We start from the raw sequence: 24,409 nt of genomic DNA, 5'->3' as shown, positions 1-24,409 counted from the left end.
ACCCCAAATTCAATACCTTGTAGAGCCACCTTTTGCTGCAATTCCAGCTGCAAGTCTTTGGGAATGTTTCTATTAGCTTAGCACATTTAGCCACAGGGATTTTTGCCCATTCCTCAGGGCAAATCTTCTCCATCTCCTTCAATTTTGATGGGTTCCATTGATGTATAGCAATCTTGAAGCCATACCACAGATTCTCAATTGGATTGAGGTCTGGACTTTGACTAAGCCATTCCAAGACGTTTAAATGTTTCTCTTTAAGCCAGTCCAGTGTAGCTTTAGCAGTATGTTTAGAGGCTTTGCCCTGCTGGAACATGAACCTACATCCCAGTCCCAGATATTTGGCAGACTGAAACAGGTTTTCTTCAAGAATTGCCTTGTATTTAGAGCAATCCATCTTTCCTCCAGTCCTGACCAGTTTTCCTGTTCCTGCCAATGAAAAACATCCCCACAGCACCATTCTGCCACCACAACGCTTTACTGTGGGAATGGTGTGCTCAAGGAGATGGGAAATGTTGGGTTTGTACCACACATGGCATTTCCCAAAAAATTCAGTTTTATCCTTATCTGACCAGAGAACTTTCTTCTATTTGTTTGGGGAGTGCACGACACGCTGCTGGGCAAACTCTAATGTGTTTTCTTATTTGCTTCTTTAAGCAATGGCTATTTTTCTGACCACTTTCCATAAAGCCCTGCTCTATGTAGTGTAGAGCTGAAAGTATTCTTATGGACAGATTCTCCTCAACTCTGCAGTGGACCTTTACAGCTTCTTTAGTGTTATCCTTGGTGTCTTTGTTGTATCTCTGATTAATGCCCTCCTTGCCCAGTCTGTGAGTTGTGGTGGGTGGCCTTCTCTTGTCAGGTTTGTAATAGGTTTGTAGTGGTGCCATATTTTTCCATTTTGTTATAATGGATTTAATGGTGGTCTGTGGGATATTCAGAGTTTGGGATATTTTTTTTATAACCCAACCCTAATCTATACTTCTCCACAACTTTGTCTCTGACCTGTTTGGATTGCTCCTTGATCTTCATGTTGTTTGCTTAGTGGTTTTGCAGGGGCCTTTCAGAACCAGTCTGTCTGTACAGTGTAAATAAGGAGAGCAGGAGACTCAAAAAGATTAGGGGCACAATCAAGCTCAAAACAGAACAGCAGGAAGAACAGAAGTGACAGGAAAGGTATGGTCCAGGGTGGCTGGAAGAGGAAATGATGTCTTAGGTAGGTGGGTTCTGCAGGGAAGTCGTCATCAGGAAAAGCCAGACATGACATCATCAGAGTGTGGGTTTATGGTGACATCATTGTTTGGTTGGTTTTTTGGCTGATCTGCAGAGGGACAAAAGGAGAGATGGTTAGGTGACAGCGCAAAATCATGGTCTGGCTGAGCAACCCCATTAGCCTACCAACCTATCAACATTCTCCCAAGTGCATGTGTGTGACAACAGACATCATATGATAGAGCATGTGATTTCTGAAGTTAACTGGTTGGACCAGATCTTATTTAGCATATACACTCACAACTTTTCAGCTTTTACTTGTTTTTTTTATATATATGCAAGATATTTTAATTCAATTCCATTTCAACAATTTATCACTCCATTGCATAAAATCCATCCATCCATCCATCCATTATCCAACCCGCTATATCCGAACTACAGGGTCACAGAGTTCTGCTGGAGCCAATCCCAGCCAATACAGGGCGCAAGGCAGGAAACAAATCCCGGGCAGGGCGCCAGCCCACCGCAGCCATTATATAAAATCCAAACAAAAATCTATTTTAATTCAGATGCAATGTGATAAATGGCATTTTTTTATGGGCACCACCATTTTATGTAGCAGTTGCTAGAATGAGTTCTGGTTTCTAGGCCACAACATGTGGGAGCTGAGTAAGCTGGTGGTGCACAAGACTCTTCATCCACAACTGCGGATACGGATACTTTCAGTGAATGTCACACCTCCATGTTTTCTGACTTTGGTTTGGTGATTTGGCTTAAACACATGTTAGTACTGTGGTTTTAATTCTTGCTTCATTTCCTGAATAGGTCTTCATCTCCTGATCTGTCCTGTGGTTTGGGAACAGCAGCAAGTTAATGCTTTCAATAAATCCCTCCAGAAAGAATCATGTGGACACTAGTGAACAACAAAAAATTTCATGTATGTTATAGCATAACAGTAGTGCAATACACCATAAACACTAATGCTAAGAAGATAGACTATTTTTCCCTACAGTCTGTATAAATCAGTCCTCCTTGAACAAGAATATAGATAAGGGCAAACTGTTACACATTGGCAAAAGGAGCATCAGTTATAAATACAACATGGAAGGCATTGTGCCACAGGGAGCAACCTCTGAAAAGGATTTAGGGATTTATATTGGCACAATATTATCATCATATGAGCAAAATGCAGAAGCTATTAAAAAAGGCAAATAAAATATTAGGTTATATCATAAAAAATGAAATATAAATCAAGGGACGTTATGCTCAGACTATTTAACGCACTAATGTGACCACATCTGGAGTGTTGTGTGCAATTCTGGTTACCACACTACAAGAAAGACATAACAGCACTTGAATCTGTGCAGAAGAGAGCAACCAAGTGCATCCCCTGACTTAAAGATGTGCCCTACTGTGACAGACTCAGAGAATTATAGCTGTGTAGCCTTGAGCAGAGGAAACTGTTTTGGAACCTAATTCAGGTCTTCAAAATTCTTAAAGGCATTGATAAAAGTAGATCAAGTAAAATTGCTTCAACTAAATGGTGAATCATGAACTTGAGGACACCAGTGGGAAATAAGGGGAAGAGCATTTAGGACTGAAGCCAGGACACATTTCTTTACGCAAAGAAATGCAGCAATGTAAAACAAACTGCCCGAGACATGTAGCTCAAGCAGATACTTTGACAACCTTGATGACCCTTTAGAAGTGTCAGGATGAGATACTGGGACAACTTAGCTATCAGCTACACAAATGAACTGATGGACTGAATGGTCTCTTCTTGCTTGTCAAATTTGTTACGTACTTATGTTCTGAAGGTGTTGTAAAACATAATCTTCTTCTGACTAATGAAATTCATCCTCCACTATTAACCTTTAACAGGTCCCAGGAAGGATATAACAAAAATATACAGCTTACTTGATCTCCAATGTCAAACATTGTTAGCATCAACCGTGTCACAGGCCCAAACCAGCTCTTCTGCTGCTGCTTATCAAAGGGGACTTGCTAATCCTTCTTCTGATACATAAACACTTTATGATCAGCCAGTAAAATCCTTGGTGCAATCTGCTCTCTCCTCCTTTCCTGATTGTTGACCTCTGTGTTGTATAAAGTTCAGGACTTCGCTATTCTTCCCTAATTCAAAAACATAATTTCAGCAGATGTCTTTTATAAAACACTGAACATCAATTGAGTAGCCGTAATTAGTTCAAATTTTATACACAAGTAATTAAAAAAGGAATATCACAGGTGCAGGTGAACTGAACGAAATGACATACAAAGAATAATTTATAGATATCATACATAAAATTCATGTTATGTATCTTTGTTACAAACTGATCTTTGATTTTTCAGATATCCATAATATCTTCAGATCTGTGTGGTCTTTGGAGGTAAAGGGATGGCACTCATATAGATATTTCTCTTGGCATGGATAATTATACACTGACCAATGCTAATTAATGCAGCTCTTAAAAATTCTGCTCTTTGGCTTTGCATGAATTTCGGACATCTGTTTTTCTTTAACCTTTCAAACCCAAACAGATAAAAAGATAAATCAAAACAGCTTGAGTGAAAAAACAAAATGCCTGAAACATTGTAGGTTTACAAGCAATGAACTTAAGTAACATCTTTCCCAGACCCAGAGTAGAGAAGACGGCCAAAAAAAAAAAATCAATCCAAGTATTTGCCAAAGATCTTCTTAGCTTTTTCCTTCAGCTTGGCCAGGTTCCCACTTGCAAATAGAGCAGTGTGACCAAGCCGCCCAATGTGCCACAAGCTCTGCTCGAACTCGTCCATGGCACCCCACGCTAAACTCACACAGACGCTTCTTATCTGAGCAAAAGCACATTCCTCCTTGTAAGAGCGCAGTGTGAGATCAATCAGAGCCATGTCAGCCTGTCCCAGCCCCAAGTGCTGCTTTTTCATTGCTAACCTCATTAAATGAAAGCAACGAGTGGACATTCCAGCATTTTACTATGTCATAGGAAAATAACATAGGAGAATAAATAAATGGACAAAACATTCACTAACTAATGATAGTTTATTCAGGAAATCTATCTAGAAAGAGAGATGTCTAGCGAATCCCTCTTGTTATCATGAATCTTAGTTTTTTACATCTTAGACTCTGGTTGCCTCTTTTATGGATTATTTTTAGATTTTCTCTCCTTATTGTTTTCCATGGTTATACAGTTTATTTTTTTCGTATCCTTGCTATATTGATCTTTGAATGCTGTGGCCATAAAGTTTACCGTTGCTTCTTCCATTTCTAATCACATGATGTATTATGCAATTTCAAATAAAACATGGCTAGTGTGAGGACTTTGCAACATTTAATTTGACAAACGTTTTGGTTTTTTATATGAGCATTGACAGCTTTTTTTGGTCTTCAGACTCTTCCTTCTATCCATGGAATGATTCTGCAAGCTCCTTTTGTTCCTTCCATCTCATGCTCATTTTGTTGTTGTACCTCTTATTTCCTATACACCGGTTTCTTGCATAGGAAACCCTTCAAATACTTTATAGGTATGTGAACCCACTCCTAGCCCCATGTGTAACTACAGTTTTAAGGAGATGACTAAATGGGTGGTATCAGTGGCAGGCTGGACCTGAAAATTGATTGCAGGGTCACGGTGTCCTGCCTTACCTTCATACATGCTTTTCTCCACAGTTTTGTCTTTTAGCTACACTCTTTATGTACCATTCTTGGTAACTGCAATTATTTTAAAGTTACATTTAACTGTTCATATAAAGGTAGTGCATGTTCTGATCTCCACGAGATATTGAAAAATTTATAACTATGAACCAGGAGAATGAGTCATAGTCAAAAATACATGCCAAAGTCAAAAACCAGGCAATGGGGCTCCTGTTGGTGCCTCTGTCCATTGGAGTTCTGTGTTTTGTTGGGTATTTGCAAAATGTTGCTGAAACTCTGAAATGACCTCCCCAAAAATTGATCTTGTAAGGAAAAACAAAGCTGTGTAATAAATAATGAAAAGTCTTATATCAGATTGGAAAATGGAAATTTACAACAGAATACATGATGGTTTCTTGAACAGTTGTTCCAGATACAGTACATGTAGAAGAAACAAACACAAAGCAAACATTCAAAATGCATGCAAGTAAGCCCAGCATGTCCTCTGAATTGGCTGTTCCTTGAGTCCCTCTGTCAGAGACATGTGTCTCCGGAGTTAGAGTGACATTTTTTTTTGTGAATGGCACTGTTGCTGTACAGAACTGCTTTTAATTCTCAACCCAGTCATTTTCTGTGCTCTGCTTGCATGGTCTTCCTCGTCCACCCAGGTTTTTTTACAGAGAGGTCATTATTAGCTTGATGGAGTAAATCTGAAGCCCTGAAATGTTTTTTTTTATTATCCCAGAAATATGTCATAGAAGAGAGTGCTCCCTGACAGTATGAAGGTCAGTTGGTTGCAGTGCGGTAGCAGAGTTGTAGAGATGCCAAAGGCAGAATAAGAGCTGGCATTTCAGAGGTAGAAGAGTGGTCAGTCCACCTGCCTGGATGGCCAGAACCCTGTCTTTGGTTGTTTTAATTGATGTTTCATGTTCTCCTCATATTTATTGTTCTCCCATATTTTTTTCCTGGTATTCCACTTTCCTCTGACTCCCAAACACATGCAGGAATATTATTGATTGGTGACTGGCCTTAAGTTGGCTCGCTGTAGGGAGGCTGTGTTTGAGTGTGCTCAGTGACAAATTGGTATTGATTGTTTCATAGATAGATAGATAGATAGATAGATAGATAGATAGATAGATAGATAGATAGATAGATAGATAGATAGATAGATAGATAGATAGGAGAAATTCAAGGGGAAATTAAACTTTTACAGAAGATCCCAAAAAATATAATAAATATAATAAAAATAAACAACACAAAAAAACATAAAATGTCTGGCTTGGATAACAGAGAGGTGCTGCTGTCAATGGCAGGCTTGTTGTTGGCAGTATGATAAGACCTGCTCGGATTGTACCACAGATTTATATCTAAAGTCATTAATATTTTCAAAGAACAAGTCCAGCTTGTAGTGTCCAAGAAGGAAACATGCCTAATAGATGCATTGAAGTCACCAGCATTCAGAATGGTTCATTATTAAGTTACTGATACAGAGTGAATCATTTCTGTTGTTTAGTTGGCCAGGGTGATGTAACTTACTTTCCTGTGCAGTGACTGGATGAATTCAGTCCAAATTTTAATGTCTTGATCACACATTTTAGTTTCAATTGTGCTGGTCCCTTTTTGACCATGGCACATTCACAAAAATATCCAGTCCCCCTCCTACTTTTTTCACTCAGACTGATGAAACCCATTGTCTTGGACGACTGGGGCCCTTGCCTGGCCAGGATGCCTCCGAAACGGAAGGAGCAGGGGAGGAGATGTGGCCAGAACATTACCTCCTCCGGAATGCTAGGTGGCAGCCGTCCAGAATGACAGAGTTGCCTCAGATTCCTGCAGGGCTCCATGGGAGCTGGAGTTTTATACATTCTTGTTGGGATCTATGGGCGCCGCTAGGGGGTGCTGCAGCAGATGCTGAGCCTTGGAGCACAGCACTTCTGTCACACCCAAAAGTTCTGCTGGAAGTTCATCACCGTGCACCTGGAGTACTTCCAGGTCCCTTCTATAAGGGGACAGTGGACAATACTTGGGGAGAAAGAATCGGGAGGAGGGAGACGAAGCTTGCTAGGCAAGAATGGAGGAGAAAGGAAAAGAAAGAAAAAGAAAAGAAAGAGAAAAAGAATGATGTGCTTGCTGGAACATGTTGTAAAGAATAGCAAAAGAAAAATAAAATCTGTGTGCATGGACTTGTGCCTCCTGCGTCTGTCTGTGTCGGGTTGGGGCAGTTGGAGTGCCCTCGATCTTCCACACCGTCCAGCATTAAATACCTTAGTAGGTCAAGTACTCTAAGGAATGTCCTTAGGCCTATCATTTCTGCCTTTGTCCTCCTTCATACCTTAATCCAGAAGTTGTCCTGTCACAGTATATCTCTTCTCACCTTTTGCATGGTTGCTGAAAATCATATTCAAACTGTCTGCATTTCAGCCCAAGTCTAGTTGTGCCCACTGTAACTAGTCCTTCTTCCATACCGCATATTGGCATCACCCAAATGTTACCTCAAGACTATAACACTAAACAGAAAAGTTATACAAAGGGTTTTAACATCAATTCAAAGCCCAACTTATGAAATCACAGTTAAGGCATTCTCACACTTATAGTCCATTAGCTTAAGGAGATGATTAGTTACTTTGTTTCAAACTACAGTTAGTTTAGTTGTGTTTCACAAAGTAAACTTTCTAATGAACCAAATTGTAACAATAAACAACTCTATTGTACTATTTTATTGTATTAAGTATTACTTGTGTTCTATTCTGTGTTTTTTGGCACTCACTGCATGCCTAACTTACCTGGAAAGGGGTTTCTCCTTGAATTGCTTTCCTGAGATTTCCTCCATTTTTTTTCCTACAAGGGTTTTTATTTGGGAGTTTTGTCTTATCTTCTTAGAGAGTCAAGGCTTGGGGGCTGTCTAAAGACAGGGCATGTCAAAGCCCATTGTGGCACCCCTTGTGTGATTTCGGGCTATACAAAAATAAATTGCATTGTATTGTTGATATGTCATGGACTCCTGTCATTGGGCAAAAAACAATTATTTCAGAGGAACAAATCATCATGAAGGATGATAGCTCAGTATGGAAGTGTAAACAGCATGACTCAAATAAAAGTGTACAAATAGAAGTTTATGAATAGGTAAAAAGGATTAAAGCAGGGAGATCAACTGTAACTGACAAAGCTCGATCTGGTTGAACATCAACATCGCACACATAAGCCCAGATCGACATGGTAAATACCGCCAACAGAAAAGACTGATGGATTACATTATCTGCTGCTGCTGCACATTTGGATGTCAGCTATGGATCTGCATAAGTCATAGTGCATAGTGCATGATGAGTTGGGTTACCATAAAGTTTGTGCAAGAGGTACCCAAGACCAACATCTTTCGGTGAATATCAGTAGGTTTCACTCCCTCCGCCCAAAGAAATCTCACTACTGGGTGTTGTTCATCTATGGTACAATCTCTCAGCAGAGCGTCCATGTTCATTTGATTTTGACTTCAACGAGACTTATGGCCGAGCACTGCACTGTGTGTTTTTGAACTGCTACTAGTATCTATCTATCTATCTATCTATCTATCTATCTATCTATCTATCTATCTATCTATCTATCTATCTATCTATCTATCTATCTATCTATCTATCTATCTATCTATCTATCTATCTATCTATCTATCTATCTATCTATCTTTTATTCATTTTACAATTAATTCTCCTTGTTGCTCCCTGAATTGTATCCTAACAATGACCATTAACCATGAGAGAAGTAGATGTCAGGGCAAACAACACTGAATGATGAAGGGTTTGATAGTATAATGTTCAAACTGGGTTTACTAAATTTTATTGGAATTATATACACACTTGTATATGTTTCATGGATATCATTTAGTGCTTTTATCTTGGTTTTTAAGATTTTTGGTATCATCGTGATTTTCATTCTGCTCTTCCAGGTATTCTGGTTATTTAAGTTATTGTTTACTAGTGATGACAAAGCTAGTACGTCTGATACTGAAGGAGCTGCAGCCTTCCAGCACAGAGTGTCCTTTGCCTGGGTGTCTGCTGTGCTCATTGTTAATTATCATTGTTAGTATACAATTAAAGGATCAATCTGGAAAGAAAAAGGTGAATTATTACAAAATATTTCAACATTTCTTGTGAACTGAAATCGCACACTTCTGCTCTTTTCTAAAAGCAGAGTAAGAGAAGAAAAAAAACCAGCTAATAAAACAATGACATCAGTTAAAGTTAAAATGACTGACTGGGATCAGAAACCTGCAGCCATGGTAGGGGGGTAGTCCCCAAGACTGGGATTGGAAACCATTGATATAATAATGTATCATAACATATGCAATAATATAATCATACATATAGTAAAATATAAATGTACAGTATATGCATGTGTGTGTGATATTATATTTTAAAATATATTTCTCATCATTAATGAGGTAGTAGATATGGTTTGATGCATGATGCTACTTTGAAGCAGGTAGAACATGGAAGGCCTCGGCTTCCTAAGGCAGCAGACCTTTCTTTCATATGTGACATGAATCCTTTCTTTAGCTGTTTTCCTCCAGCACATCCTTAACTTGTTTTCAAAGGCTTCCAAAAATCAGAGATCTGTCTTCAGGCAAGTCATTAGTAAAAGAAGTAATAAAACTGAAAAGCTTGCTTGCTTGTTTGAAAATACAATTCTTTGGAGTTCTGGGCAAGTATATTTTTTCTGATATTAGACCGTACAAATTATACTGGAATATTTAATTTCTGGTTTTATAAAACAAGGACATTTGACATCATAACCAAAGCAAAACTTCATGTTCCTGACTTTTAGTAACAGATGACAAAAACTGCAAACCTAGAACCAGTAGTGCAGAAATTTTAGAACATAAGATATGTACAGTATTTGTATTTGAAACAAAAATAATGAAGGTCTGGTTTTAAGAAAAAGCTTCATTTTTGAAGAATTCTGAATTAATATCCAAAATTCATAAATGATCATCAAAATGAGAAGAGGTACTCAAGCTTGATATTTTGAAGAATTAAAAACACAACAGGAATACAACAAGAGACATAATACATGAAATGAGTGGAACAATCTACACAACATGATGTGCAGTATGTCAAATACCCCTTGGTAATCAGCAGGTTGCGTTAGTGGAACAGTGTTGGCTGTGTCCTACAGTCTTGTTCAGGTAGTATGGAAAATACACTCAATTATCTAAGGAGAAATGCATCACCTAGGATATGCATATCTTAAGTAGACGACTTGCACCACACCTGGATTAGCAACCTGCAAACAAAAGGCACACCACCCTGTATATCTGACTAGCATCACAGCAACTGACACTTTTCATGAGATTTACACACTTAGATGCTGTTTGTACAAAGCTATAATAGCTAATTCATCATGCAGATAAATGAAATGGTCTGCAGTGAACCAGTGTGCCACCCTGCCACAGACTGGAGCTGTAGCTCTAGTTAAGGCAGAATAAAAAGAAAATTGGATAGTAAAGCAGTATTCAAACAGTCGGTGCCATGGTATCAGCAGTCTCAGTCACTTTCTGCTATTCACTGTTACGCACAACAGTATCACAGAGACCAAGGCAAGCACAAAAAGATGAGCTGCTACCACTCAAGCATCTAGTCCCACCTATCCTGTGAAACACTCATAGACTGTTTCCTTCTCTCCCTGCCTGTGATGAGCTGTCTGCTGGCTACTGTCATATTTTCTCACAAACCTAGTAACGTGATTTAAAACATCGTAACATGTTGTTAAAATTTATTTTTAAGGACCCTCCCCAAGTTTAAAGTTTAGGCTTTCAGGGAATTCAAAAGGTTAATTAGGTATCCTAGAATTTTGCCTATCACTCTGGGGTGGTAGAACAGTTCTGTTCAGACTACCGGGTATTTAAAAAAGTTGCCTTGTTCCTTCAGAAGCCCTAATGGTCATTTAGCACATAAACCTATTGTGAATTTCGCAAGCTATCACTAACAGATCAGTTCTTCTGCTTCTGTACTCTGGTGCTCTTTTGAACTTTCCCACTTTCCCCCCATTCTGCTACTTGATGTTTATTTCTTAGATGTTACTTCTCTTTTTGGGTACGGTTTTCAGTAAGTTCCTCTTAACTGCTGAAAAATTGCAGAAGTGGGGACACTGCTTGAGTGGTGACACTCTTTCTCTTGTCAGTGTCACCTGGAACTCTGATTTTTTCAGTCATATTTTATATCAGATCAGATAGTTTTAGGGAAGTGTAGACATCAAAAAATGCATATGGAATATACATTTTTCATATTGGATTTAGACCAGTTTTGTATGTGGTACTAAATCCAATACAGACAAGCTGACCTGCATTTGAATACTTGAATTGTCTAAATTAAGACATCCTAAGGTAATTTTCTTGAGGCAACCTTGTGTAGTCCAGCATTGCAATATAGCACAAGGCACTGGTGCAGTCATAGTGAAACAAACACACTGATCACTCACCAACATCTAGAGAGGTTGGACAATGTCTGTGTGTTTTGTTTATCACCAGCCAATACAGCCTGATTGCTACATTGTTTCTGACAGAAAGTGTGCATTTTTCTGAGTGAATTCTGTGGACAGATGTTGACATAAGCAATTGAACAATTATGAAATTGTGAAACCACGGATTTGCATCAAAGCCCTCCACGTGTCACTCTCACCAGTCTGGATCTAATCTTATATCCACAGGTTCACATATATGGGAGTGGTAATTGTGCTCCAAGCAGCTTCTCTTTCTTTCCATCTCGAGCTGACAACTTCCTGCACTGAAAGCAATGTGAAATAGCACGCTACTGTTGTTCAAGGATGCCTATTAGGTCTCATTTTTAATAATTTTTGCATATATGGCTCACATTCATGATACATGTCTGTAGACACTCTTATTGGAATTAAATCACTTTCAAAATTAATTGGAACAGTCAAACAAAAAAAAAATGCCACTTTTAGCTGCAGTGTGAATGTAGCCTTAGTCACACCTCACCTTAACTGAGGACGCAGTTTTAACCAGAAACAGATGGGTATAGCCAGAATGAAAGATTTTTTTATTTTATTTCTTATATGTATTACTCATTGTTCTTATTTAAAGCACCAGGTGTCACATGGGATGCCTTATGCTAGGTGTTGTCTTTTTATGACCTTGTGGTAGTTGGGGAAGAGGTGGTTCTATTGTTCTTTATCATTCATTACACTCAGGGAAGGGCAGAAGATGTTATTTATATTGATCCGTCCTCTTGATATTCACTCCTTATTATATATTTAAACTTAAGTGTTTTCTATTAATTAAAAAAAAATGCAAGAAAAGTGAGTGGTCAAACTGACTTAGCAAATAAGCAAAACACAGCGAAGGACACAGAGAAAGCCTGAAAGTGTAACCTAGTTGAGGATTATACCAATATATAAAATTGTGGTGTGCCCCAGTTTTCTGCCACATCCTAAAGATACACATGTTATGTGGTTTGCCGTTTCTAAATTGGCCCTCCATTAGTGAGCAGAGTCGCATGTCCATTCCAGGGCAAATGGTGCATCTGCCAAATTGTGCTGAGATGAGGTTCAGCTCATGCTCTCTGTGGTCCCGTGTCAGCAAATCAAGCAGAAAGTGTATGATTGTTGTAGAAGCTTCTGAGTGATCTCTTGAGTAATAGAACCTGTAAAGTTATACAGCAATATTCTACTTTGAACATATTTAATGATCCTCAATGGATCTAAACTCATGGTCCCAAAACAAACACTCCCTTCTAGTTAAACAACACTAGACAGTTATGTGGGATCAAAAAACAAGGGGAAAATAAGTCAGACAGTTGTAAAGACATAATCTGCAGTGAGTTTCAAAGTCTTGACTACAATGGTAAAATAAAGAAAACAAAACAAAATCAGATGAAGGGTTTACCTCTGTTTGGACACATTTTTAAGAAATGACTTGAATTAAATTGTTCTCAGCCCTAAAATACACATATTGTAATGTTCAGGAAAGTCACCATTTTGCAGTGGATATGATTGCGGTCCAATCCAGGCTTTGTACCAGAAGTAATTAAAAGGATCGAGTCACGGCCATGGCTGCTTGCTGTTTCATTCAGTGTATCATAGTTGCCGTTCTGTCTGTTTTTCCAGTAACACCATTCATATCCCCAAAAGTCAACTGTGTGTGATCTTGATTTTTTTGTCATTAGTGATAGCTATTCACACGCATATTTACCAGCCAACAGCTGATTGCAAAGGCGACACTTTGGATAATGGCTGGTTTGGTCTGTCTTAGAAATGTGGTTATGATGTGTTTAGTCAGCACTGATTTCATCGCAGGTGTCCTGCGCCGTATCTGCAACATCATCATCATGAACCTCTGTAGCGTCTGCACAGTCACCACTGCTGCTCTCCTCTCCCTTGCTTTTCATAACGCAAGAGTGTGATTCTGGCTCCTCATCCTGGGCAGACTCCTCCTGCTGCATCTGCTGTTCTCCCTTGGTGTTGGCCTTGTTCTCTTTTTCCGTATTAGCTTTCCAGTAGTTCTCCTGCAGGTCTTTGTTACTTGGTGTTATGCAATTTGTAATGATCTGGTTTTCATTTTCCTTTTCTGCTGCAATGGTTGTATTTTCTTTCTGCTTTTTAACTGCAGAGTGTTTAATGGAGCTTTTGTTTTGCTTGTTTCGTGGTTTAAAGCTTAACCTCTAAATGAAAACAAATTAAAGAAAATTAATAATTTATATATGAGGTATACACATAATAAATTCTGCTGGCTTTTTGATATGAGAAAGTTAATCTCTTCATAAAAATTTCATCTTTCTATTCATTTTCCGAACTCAGTTTCCTCATTATAGGATTGTATGCATCAAGGTCCTATCCTGAACACGCACACATATACACACACGCACACACACAAACATGGTTACACCAGGCCAGTTATATATACATATAACACACATGTTCTTGGTATATGGCAGGAAGCCCAGAAGAATATGGGAAGAAATAAAACCAGCACGGTCAGCATCAAACACTCTGCCATCTGAAAGGAATACACCACCCAAAAATGATCATTATTTATCTGTAACTTCCATCCATCCATTTTCCAACCCGCTGAATCCAAACACAGGGTCACGGGGGTCTGCTGGAGCCAATCCCAGCCAACACAGGGCACAAGGCAGGAAACAATCCTGGGCAGGGTGCCAACCCACCACAGGACACACACAAACACACCCACACACCAAGCACACACTAGGGCCAATTTAGAATCGCCAATCCACCTAACCGGCATGTCTTTGGACTGTGGGAGGAAACCGGAGCGCCCGGAGGAAACCCACGCAGACACGGGGAGAACATGCAAACTCCACGCAGGGAGGACCCGGGAAGCGAACCCGGGTCCCCAGGTCTCCCAACTGCGAGGCAGCAGTGCTACCCACTGCGCCACCGTGCCGCCCCTATCTGTAACTTACCTAATGTTTTTTGCAGTTATGTCTAAGAACAATTGTTAACCTTTATAATTTTTTAGAGAACGAAGTTAACAAAATTATTGACAAAACAGGTGTTAACGGAGAGAATGTCAAACAACATCAAACAATATCAAAATATCCATAAAAAATATGAAATTACTCATGTTGCATAATTAATATGTCAATTATCCAGTCCCTACGCCCCAAACATATGCCTTTTTGCTAAAATAATTGTATAAGATCCTATGATGAATGAAAATGGAATTAGCTGAAATGAGAATGAGCTTTTCACTTGAACACCCACATTCTCATGCATTGAGCAGGAGTCCTGCCCAGTAACAGACTGTTCATTGGCTACCATCACTATCATGTGATATCATTATTGTGTGGTTTGAGAAATTAAAAGTTTAAGAAAAGTGTGCGAAAATGGTTTAAAATGGAAGTATCTGAGATGCTTCCAGAAAGAGAAGACCAACACAGCGATGCAATTTCACAAAACAGCGGATGAAAAACCCAAAGTACTGGATTTATGTGTGACAAGGAGTGAATGAATGAGGAGAAAGGTGACTCATCAGGTCAAAAGCTCAATTTCGTTTTAATGCACTCACATTGTGTATAAGCACATTTTCCAGGCAATAACAATATTTTAGCTAAAGTGCACTTGTTTGGAGTATATAGCTGGATCCCAGACAGGTGGATTATACAAAATGAGCAATTTGAGATTTTTTTCATGAACGTTTTGATATTGTTTGCTATTGTTCAGCATTGTACTGGTCTACATTGATGGCTATTGTATTAATAATTTTATTACTTTACATAAAAACATTAGACTAGCAATTTTTCTCAGCCATAACTAAAAAATATGGGGTAAACAACAGATAAACAAATAACATATTCGTATGGAGTAATCATTTACAGGTTTCTTCTGTATTCATAAGTTGATTGAATCATTCTGTTTTTTGACTGCAACCACATTGGTGGTTGGTTAAAGAATCAGTTTCAGTGATAAAACTTCCCATACGAGAGATGTCAAAGAAAATTTCATCTGACAGTACAAATACGCACAGTCAGACCAACAGGACAATGTAATGAGTGGGTGCGTGTACACTAAAATGGACTGTTGTCCTCTCTAGGTTGGTTCCTGTATTCAATATGGCTTGCCTTGGTCCCAACTCCTCACAACCTAATATGTGGCAAAGGATGAATGGACAGTTGGGTGAGTTAAAACTGAGCAAAATTATTTTCTATCAGCCATCCACAGAAGAATAAAACTAAGTTGGTTAGGAGAGTTGAAATGTGAAATGGAGCTAAAACAAAAGCTCCCACATTGAGAATATTTGAAAAGAAAATGACGCTGCTATCATTTTGGATATATTTATGCTTTCATAAACAACGCCTGTGTGGCTGAATTTTGTTATTCTAAGGAAATCCTATTAGAGTATCACATTACAGCCAAACATAAAAATAAGTCAAAGAGATGGAGGTCAATTACCCTGGATTCTTTTTTCTTTCGTGGCAGGAAAGGTCTCTGAAGAAAAACAATCTGCTTTGTTGCTATGTTCCCATTGCTGCAACAATAAAATAAAAAGAGAAAATGATAAACTTTAGTAAGTTCAGTATATAAAAATTTTCATTCAGATGCATTAGTGCTCTGGCACATCTGTAATTTTTTTGTTTAAACAAATTGTGTAGGTGCTCAGCAATATTTCTTATTTTTGTTTTTCTAACCAAATCTCCCTAGTTCTGGGGTGTCGCACAGCCCTCATGCACCAGAGGTAGATATGGTGCATTCTCCTCATGCTTGCTTACACTGGATTGTGTAACTGTAATTTAAATAGATTTTTATAAGAGAGACACAGGGCACAAGAAAAGTCAATATGAATGCAGAAATGTGGGAGGACATATAACAGCATCTGTAAAATTATGGTAGTGCGTGGGCTGAAAAAAACAAACGACAATAAAGCTTCTGTGATTAAACTTATAAATGCATATTCTCCATAAAAAATCTGCTTCCTTAAAGAGGAAGGATGTCGGAATTCTTTCCAAGAAAAAATGATCCAGGTACAGGCAGTAAAAATGTATATTAAACTACGTAACTTAATACTTCAGATTTGCATATCTATTTATAATAACAAGACCACATAATATAGTGAAGTCCTCTTAAACCAGTTCAGGGCCCTAACAGTAGGGTTGGAAAATAAGTCCAACATACTGTGCCACACACTCGTTCAAAAAACAATGGACTTAATTTAGAATAGCCCTTTAAATTAAAACTTTAGGGATACATTAGTAAATACTGTAGATAGATAGATAGATAGATAGATAGATAGATAGATAGATAGATAGATAGATAGATAGATAGATAGATAGATAGATAGATAGATAGATAGATAGATAGATAGATAGATAAGAGCTGTTTGAGGGAATACTGTTTGCATCTTCTCATTCATTCATTTATTTTCTGAAGCCTCTTTTTTCATTTTACAGCCCCTAGGTATGATTCAGCTAAATTGGAATAGCGTGTGTCCCAGTCAATGATGGTTGCCAGACTGAATATTTAGCATGTTGTACAAGTTAGGTTAATTGTTGAATATGGATTGGGCCCTGCACTGGATTGGTGCCTGGTGTCCTGCTATGTACCCAATGCTACCAAGATAGGCTACAGCCCTTAGTGACACTGAAAATGATTGTGTGGGTCTGTCATTGCATTATGCATGTTATATTATGTTTTGATTCCACCAACAGCAGGTAACAAATACAAACACAGACAGGGAATGCAACATCAACTTGGGCATGAGTAGAAAAGAATTTTAGTATCTGATGGAGGTTTATGAGGACAATAAATGAGGGGAGCAGTTTAGTTGCACCTCAGAAATAATAAGGAATTCTATGATGTGGTTTAGGTTTGTTCTACATGGGCTCATATGTTTTTTTCATAGTATGATAAATAAATATTCCTTCGGTGCAGTGCCAACTAATACTTGTAACTCTCATTTAGTGTTAGGTTCAAGGACTGGCTGAGGCCTGGCCCTATACCTATGTACATACATTTCTATATCTATATATATAGCTACATATTAATGTATTCTTGGCTACGACACATTCTGTAATGCCAGGGTTTCCCGCAACTAGAATACGTCCCTTGAACCAGGGATACTGATAGTCATAGAACAAGATGGACAAGGTCAAATAAAGACACATAACAAACAACACAGCAAAGGTGGTGTATTAAAGGCGCGCAGTGTGTTTTATTCATCAATAAAATTGCTGTGCTTTTTCAAATAAATAAATAATTATTCCATAGAAACCGATGCTCTTCAGTTGGAGATAAAACCAATGAATAAATAAATTCAAATAAATAAGTTAAAAATCTAGAATAAAACTATGCATACATCAAGTTGTATTTTCTTCCCTTTCCAGCTTGCCTGTCGGGTATTGCAGTCACTGAGACATTGACAACTGCTCCGTCTCTTGTCCTGGCCACCACCCTTTTGCTTCCGCTGGGAGGCTTGGTGTCAGACTTCTGTCTTCCAATATGCCCTCCTTGGAGTCTACAGGATCCCTAGGAGTCCTTGAAATCATCCCTGGTCCTCCAAACTGTTTAGCGGGGGACGTTCCATTCGTGGGGCCACTGACTACCTGCCTCCTCAGTACAATGCAGGCTCACACTCCTTCTTTACACTTGACTTCTTTTCATTCTCCCTCTCTGTCCTTCTCCAGCTCCTTTTTAATCTTCAGTCGGCACAGGTGCCAAATTACGCACCCTAGGGCATTAATGAGGAAACTGGCCTAACCGCAAATCCAGGGTTGGTAGCCCACACTGCTGCATGCACCTACACCCAGTCTCACCCCCATAATAATAATTAAGAACACAGAGAAAATATGAGGTAATTTTAAATTTAGATTCAAATCCAATTGACTGCACATACAGTATCTCCAACTTTCTAGTGTGCTATTCTGCTACATTGAGACGAATTCCTTGTGGAAGTGAAAGATAAATAAGGACTACTAGTCAGAAAGAAATTAAAATCAGGAAGAAAATCTGGCCTAAAAGCATTTCATGATGTGTGTTGTGATTCATTTTCTAATTACATTTCAGTGTTACAATCACATTTCACTTTTGTCAGCTTCAGTAGAGTTTCCTCCCAGCAGTACTGTAGGCAGAGTCTTTACATCAAAGTCTGACCCATCTTTAACAGTTATTATGAATACCTATTTTCATTCATTTTACAGAAATGTAATTGACCAATTCAGTAATGCTGGGTGGGCTTTAGGCACTAAAGTTTCATTCTTATAATATATGGCAGTGGAATGTGCTCATCCTTCAGTGTGCCATTCAATACCATTTTTTGCCAATGAAACCTTCTCTTATTTGCAGACTGCTAATGGCAGCACTTCACATTTTGCACTTTCACACTTCAAATTTTGCACAGCTGGACAGGTTTTGTCCTCCTTATATTTTTTCACTTCATTCCCTTGCTGCTAATGCCCTGGTCAGGGTGCTACACACAATGTTACCAGGGTGACCCTGAAATGGAGACAGCATGTTTGGGAAAGAGAAGCATGAACAGGCTTAAAAAATAATTAATACTAAGTTTAAAATGATATAAAATGAAGGCTACAACAACACGAAAAAAGAAATTGTATCCAATAGAAAATTGCTCATAGACAAAAAAAAGAAATCAAGTACAATGTCAATAAAAATAGAAGGAAAAATAAATGTCTGCTACTAAAGAGTTCCCAAGAAGATTGATTTGATAACATAGTTTCAGTCCACTGAGACACTCACTGGCGTCGGGCAATATCTGCGGCAGGACACATTATTTCATAAGTGGAGTATTCCAGCAAGCTTTTGAGAAAAGTACAAATTAATACAATTCCTTTAATTGCATTTAAGAGCTATTTCCACTTTACTTCAGTAGAAAACCAATACATCTCAATTCAGAATTGGTTCCACAGTCTGGCAGGGTCAAATATCATATGGCTGCATTTATCAGTACAAAAAAAAAAAGAACTACTGCATTACTTAAATTCGTATTTAGTTTATATTTAAAAATATTCAACGTTCATTTTGTAATTGGGGTGCTGCACTGCTACCTAGCCGAAGGATATTGTCTGTGTGGAGTCTACATGTTCATCCTTTGTCTGTGGGGGTTTTCTTCCCTTACTCCAAAGAAGTGCAATTTGGGATGATGGGAAATCATAAACTGGACTGATGGCTCATGCCCTGCACCCTGTTCTGCCAGGATAGGCTCCTGCTCCTCGTGTCTCTGATTTGGGGCTGAGAAGGTTCAAATGTTAATGAATATTTTTTGCAATGTGTTATAGTGGAAGACCAACAATGCAGGAGTAACTTAGTAACTTTTCACCATTTCTAAGAATGATATGAGGTGGAGTGGTGGCTCTCAGGCTAGGGATCTGCACTGGTAATCGTAAGGTTGCCGGTTCAAACCCTGCAAATGCCAAAAGTGACTCTACTTCATTGGACCCTTGAGCAAGGCCCTTAACCTGCAATTGCTCTGTCCTGGGTATGACGTTAATCTGTATTCAACCCTCCAACCTGCGGGGAAAACCTGGGGGTTGGTGGCAGAATTGGCACTCCAGCTACCATAAAAAACCTCACGTTGGTTCCATTCCATCTAAACTAGTGTGCTGCACTCGGGTCCTAATCTGGGATCCTGAGTTGGTTTGTCATGTGGTGGGTGCAGCAATGTGCTGTATCAGTGCGTGCTCCTAACCTCTCCTAAGAATGATGCCTGAAACAAAGTAAAACATCTCATTTTTTAATGCTGCACAGTCTGTTAATAAGAAAGAAGCTCAGACTCTCAGTGTTTTGACTGTCAAACCTCACCATTACCATTTTATATGTTTCAAAGTCACTCTTCACTCAGATTTTGGGTTGCTCATTAGCCTTTCTAGCACTTCTTAGGTGCGTTTGCATATAATGAGAAAAGGAGCTACTGTAGCTGTCATGTCTGTCTGTCCACATGAAACAACACAGTTTCAGGTGAACAGATTTTGTTGAAATCTGGCACACTTATTCTTCAAGGGAATATGTTTTTGTTGTGATATCTCAGACTTAGAGCTGCTGTATAAAATTTTGAAATTTCAAAATCTGACATTGAAAAGCATTGGCAAAATTGCAAACTCATCTGTAGTGACTCATAAGACAGAGTAAAAGAAAAAATGACCAGGGGAACTGTAGTCAGATAATAAGCCAATGGTCAATAACATAATGGTTATAACACAATATCTGGTCTAGAAGGCACTCAGAAAGGGCAGAAATAATTTATGAAAATCAGAGATCATGACAATGTCTGTCTTAAAACAGAGAAACATTCTGTGTGACTTCAATTACATATTAGTTTACAGTTTCAGAATTACCTTGCAATAGGTCCGTTTAACTTGTACATTTTGAGTATTTTCCTTTTACTTGTCTGACACCTGTTTTTGATAGCAAAATGGTCCCCTAATACAAGTTAGTCAATTATGGGAAAAAGACAAGCCACTTGTACATCAGCTAATTCCTGCTGTTCCTAGACATAAGTAACTGCATGTTATTTAAGCATCACTCAGTGAGCACAGAGTAAACAGATGCTGTACATTACACTTAAAACCGCCTCACAGCTGCATTACCTTCACATCATAATGATTCAGAATTTGTCTAACACTAATTCATCAGCAAAGCTCCAGACGTTCTCTCCACCGTGCTCTGAACTGTCAACAGTTGTAGCTTGAGACTTCATGCGGTAGGGTCACTCCTGTTGAGCATCCAGGAGCAGGAGCAACTAAAGAGCTCAGAAGATCACACTGCGTATGTCAGAGAGCAATAGTGGTGGGATGGTGGAGGGATGATGGAGCTGGGCATGGGGTGTCTCAGCGGAGACTGGCAGAGGTGGCATTACATTCTCATGTATCATAACCTTTAGGCTCCAGCCCCTTATAGCCTAATCTGGTTTAAATTGGCTCAGGAATGGCAAGATCCATCTTACTAACCGATGGTTGTAAACTGGATATGGACGCAGGGCGCTGGGCGCTGGCCGCTGGGCACATCGAGGCGCACGCGCACTGCTGCCCGCCACAGAGCAAAAAAGAAACGAGAGGATTCAAAGGTTGTATTACAGTACGGACGGAATCCCCACAGGTCCACGCTGTGACAACGCGTGCGCCTACAACGCGCTTACGAAAGGAGTCACGGCTCAAACCAACTGTGACAACTCCCGCACCTACAACACGCTTGCGAAAGGAGTCATGGCTCAAACCAAAGAAAACACAGAAACGAGACTACGACCTGTGAACTACACCTGGGGTAAAGCGTGCACGCCAGGTTGTACAGCCGCCCAGACGCGACCGCCCACACCACCGCATATACCTTCCATGATATGTCTTCACGCAGCGGCTTGCCACCGAGGCGCATATTGCGCTGTGGCGCTCGCCCCACAGTCAGACGCAGCAGCTTCCCAGAGTCAGTAGGTGGCCCCCAAACAACACAACCTGTTCAAGCAGTCGGTGTCAGCGAAGGCAACAGACTCACGTCTCCACAAAACGAAACCGCTTTAGTACAGATATGCTTATTGGATTAAATGACATTTCCCCAGATGCACCCGCCCTCCATGATATGTCATCCATCCACATATCGGACGGAACAGAAACTGATTGCCATTCTAGGATTTCCGATTCGCTGGCGAATCGCGGGGTTACTTGTAGATAGATAATAGTATAATTTATTCATCACGTCATTTGGCTTTTATTTTGCTCAAACCTTTTTCACACTATGAATAATAGTAATAATTTATCTTATAACAAAAATCATAAAAATGTAGCGCACTGCACTTAACAAAGATTAAACTTACTTTAAAAATATATCATTATAAAGATAAAACCAGACACTAGAAAAATATTCTACGGAAATTATACAAGAAGTGAAAGAAGTAAAACATACATCCACAAATAAATATTAAAGAAATAAGTGTAACTTAAAAGTTATTAAGAATGATACTTGTTGATTTAACAGAGTCATTACCGTAGTGTTTTAACAATGGCAATGGCCAGAGTGCAGTTAAGGAGAAGAAAATAAACTTTTGGGTTCACTAGTAGTTCAAGAATACAAAGACTTGCTAACCTTGGCCAAATGGCCACCAGTCCCTTCTGGGCCTCTTCTAATATTAAATAGCATGTTATTTTTGCTCAGATGTACCATAACTATATTTCATCACACTAACAACTTAAATATACAGTATTGAAAGAATTCATTTGCAGCTAGGGGCATTGCAATGCAGTAATTACTGCTGTTTCTATACCACTTCAAGACCCTGCATTTGATTCCAATGCTAGTCATTGCCTGCAAGGAGTCTGCATGCACTTCAACATTCTAAGCACATGAATTTAAATTTGTGTGGGTGTAGATATAAAGGCGCCCTGCAGTGGACTAGTGATCCATCTATGGCTGTCCCCGCTTTGTGCCCAGTGCTACCTGGATAGGTCCTAGCTCCCCTTGTTCCTATCATGCAAAATATGGGCTTGGAATTGGATTGGTGGATTATAAAAATTTACTGTGGGCCACAACATCAGTGTTGGGTTCTGCTTTATTGTATGTCTACTCTTCAATGATTCATTTAAAAGGACACCTTTACCCACATGACCTTAACCATACAACCAGATCATCTACTGTCTCATGGTCAGATATGGTTCATGGTGGACATTGGATCGTTAAAAAAAAGACCACATGAAATATACAACAACATTTATTTATATAGCACATTTTCATACAACAAGTAGCTCAAAGTGTGACACTTGCATGTTACATTTAAGCCAGAGTGACATTGGCTTATTTTTAAGTTCCTTTTTATGACCTTTCGGTCATTTTCAGTTCTTTGGTTACTATCATTGTAAGAGCCAAATATTTTAAGTTAATTTTGCAGTAAATTTACCTTTACCTTTTTTCTTAAAAAAAAAGAAATGTATGTTTCATATAAAGCTAACAGGTTAATGGAATGTTCTTAATCTACAGCTATATCCCTGACCTCAGAAAAAAGTTAGCTAGGGAGAAACATGAACTGTTACACAGAATGATGATAATTGCATATACAATAGCTTTCTGACCGTGTGTTTATATGCTCATACGGTACTAGTGTGTGTGATAACATATAGAAACTTTACGAAATGTACCTAGACACTTAATCCTTAAGAGATTTTTGTATTGTGTTTGTATTATCAGCTTTCTTCTTTATTTTTGTATGAACTGTTTGCTTTGAATTTCACTAAAACTTTGAAAACAAAGACACTTTTTTATACAACAAGTCATACTAACTGCTGGAATGCCTTTCTGATAGCTGCATTTTTTAACTATTTGGAAGCACTTGACAAGCATAGCTATAATCATTTATGTAATGTTGTTATTTATGTTTATTATTTGTATCATTATGTATTCTTTATCAGTTTTATTTATTATTTCCATGCATTGATGTTTGTTCTGCCATGTTTCTTGTGTTTTATGGGTGGTTCCCCAAGAAGCAGGTCCACCTGTCAACCTCCATTGAAGTACTGCTCCCAGCCTTATCAAGGCTTATGGGAATTGCAGACCCTTATGGTACATTGTATGCACCTGGGTGTTGGTAAGTTTTCTTCTTATTATTTATTGTTACTTGTAGGATTTTCTGGTTTTGTGTAAGGATTTTGACTTCTGTTTAACATATTGGGATTTGGTTATTGTAGGTTATCTTCATGGCAACTGTTTTTGCATTGTTTGGCACTTTTGAGCATTTGTTCTTTATTTCCATGTTTGTAATAAGTATTTCATTTATCAAGATTCTTTGATTGCCCTTTCATCCTCAAACTGTAGTTTTACAGTCATCCTCCCTCTGATGGAACTTGGACTATATTTTGTAAACTTTACTTATATTTTTTATTTTCTGAAGCTGATCACATTTTGGCATGGTATAGGCCAGTGTTTCCCAAACTCGGTCCTGGTGAATCCCTGAGGCTGCAGGTTTTTCTTCCAACCGGATTCCTAATCATTGACAACACCTGATAGCACTGATCTCATTTAATTAGCTGTTTATTTTTTTCTTTTATTTGACATTGAGAAAAGCATAGCAGCATGGTTTTTACATTTATAAGACATTTAGAAATATTTCTGCTT

The 24,409-nt window shown here is 38.7% G+C and overlaps 1 protein-coding gene across 2 annotated transcripts in view; it reads right to left on the bottom strand.

The window, feature by feature from the left end:
• Positions 1 to 9,563: 9,563 nt before the first annotated feature.
• Positions 9,564 to 24,409, bottom strand: part of LOC114664190 (raftlin-like) — a 252,705-nt gene continuing 237,859 nt past the window's right edge. For both annotated transcript variants that reach the window (XM_028818201.2, XM_028818202.2), the window contains exons 9-10: positions 15,761 to 15,836; positions 9,564 to 13,509 (exon numbers count right to left, since the gene is read on the bottom strand). In XM_028818201.2, the coding sequence (XP_028674034.1) occupies positions 13,120 to 13,509; positions 15,761 to 15,836 (466 nt within the window). In that variant the 3' untranslated portion in view covers positions 9,564 to 13,119. The remainder of the gene's footprint in view (positions 13,510 to 15,760; positions 15,837 to 24,409) is intronic.

This window comes from Erpetoichthys calabaricus, chromosome 13 (assembly GCF_900747795.2).
Source record: "Erpetoichthys calabaricus chromosome 13, fErpCal1.3, whole genome shotgun sequence".
NCBI lineage: Eukaryota > Metazoa > Chordata > Cladistia > Polypteriformes > Polypteridae > Erpetoichthys > Erpetoichthys calabaricus.
The sequence above is the reverse complement of the archived record's forward strand: the minus strand, read 5'-3'. Positions and strand labels throughout refer to the sequence as shown.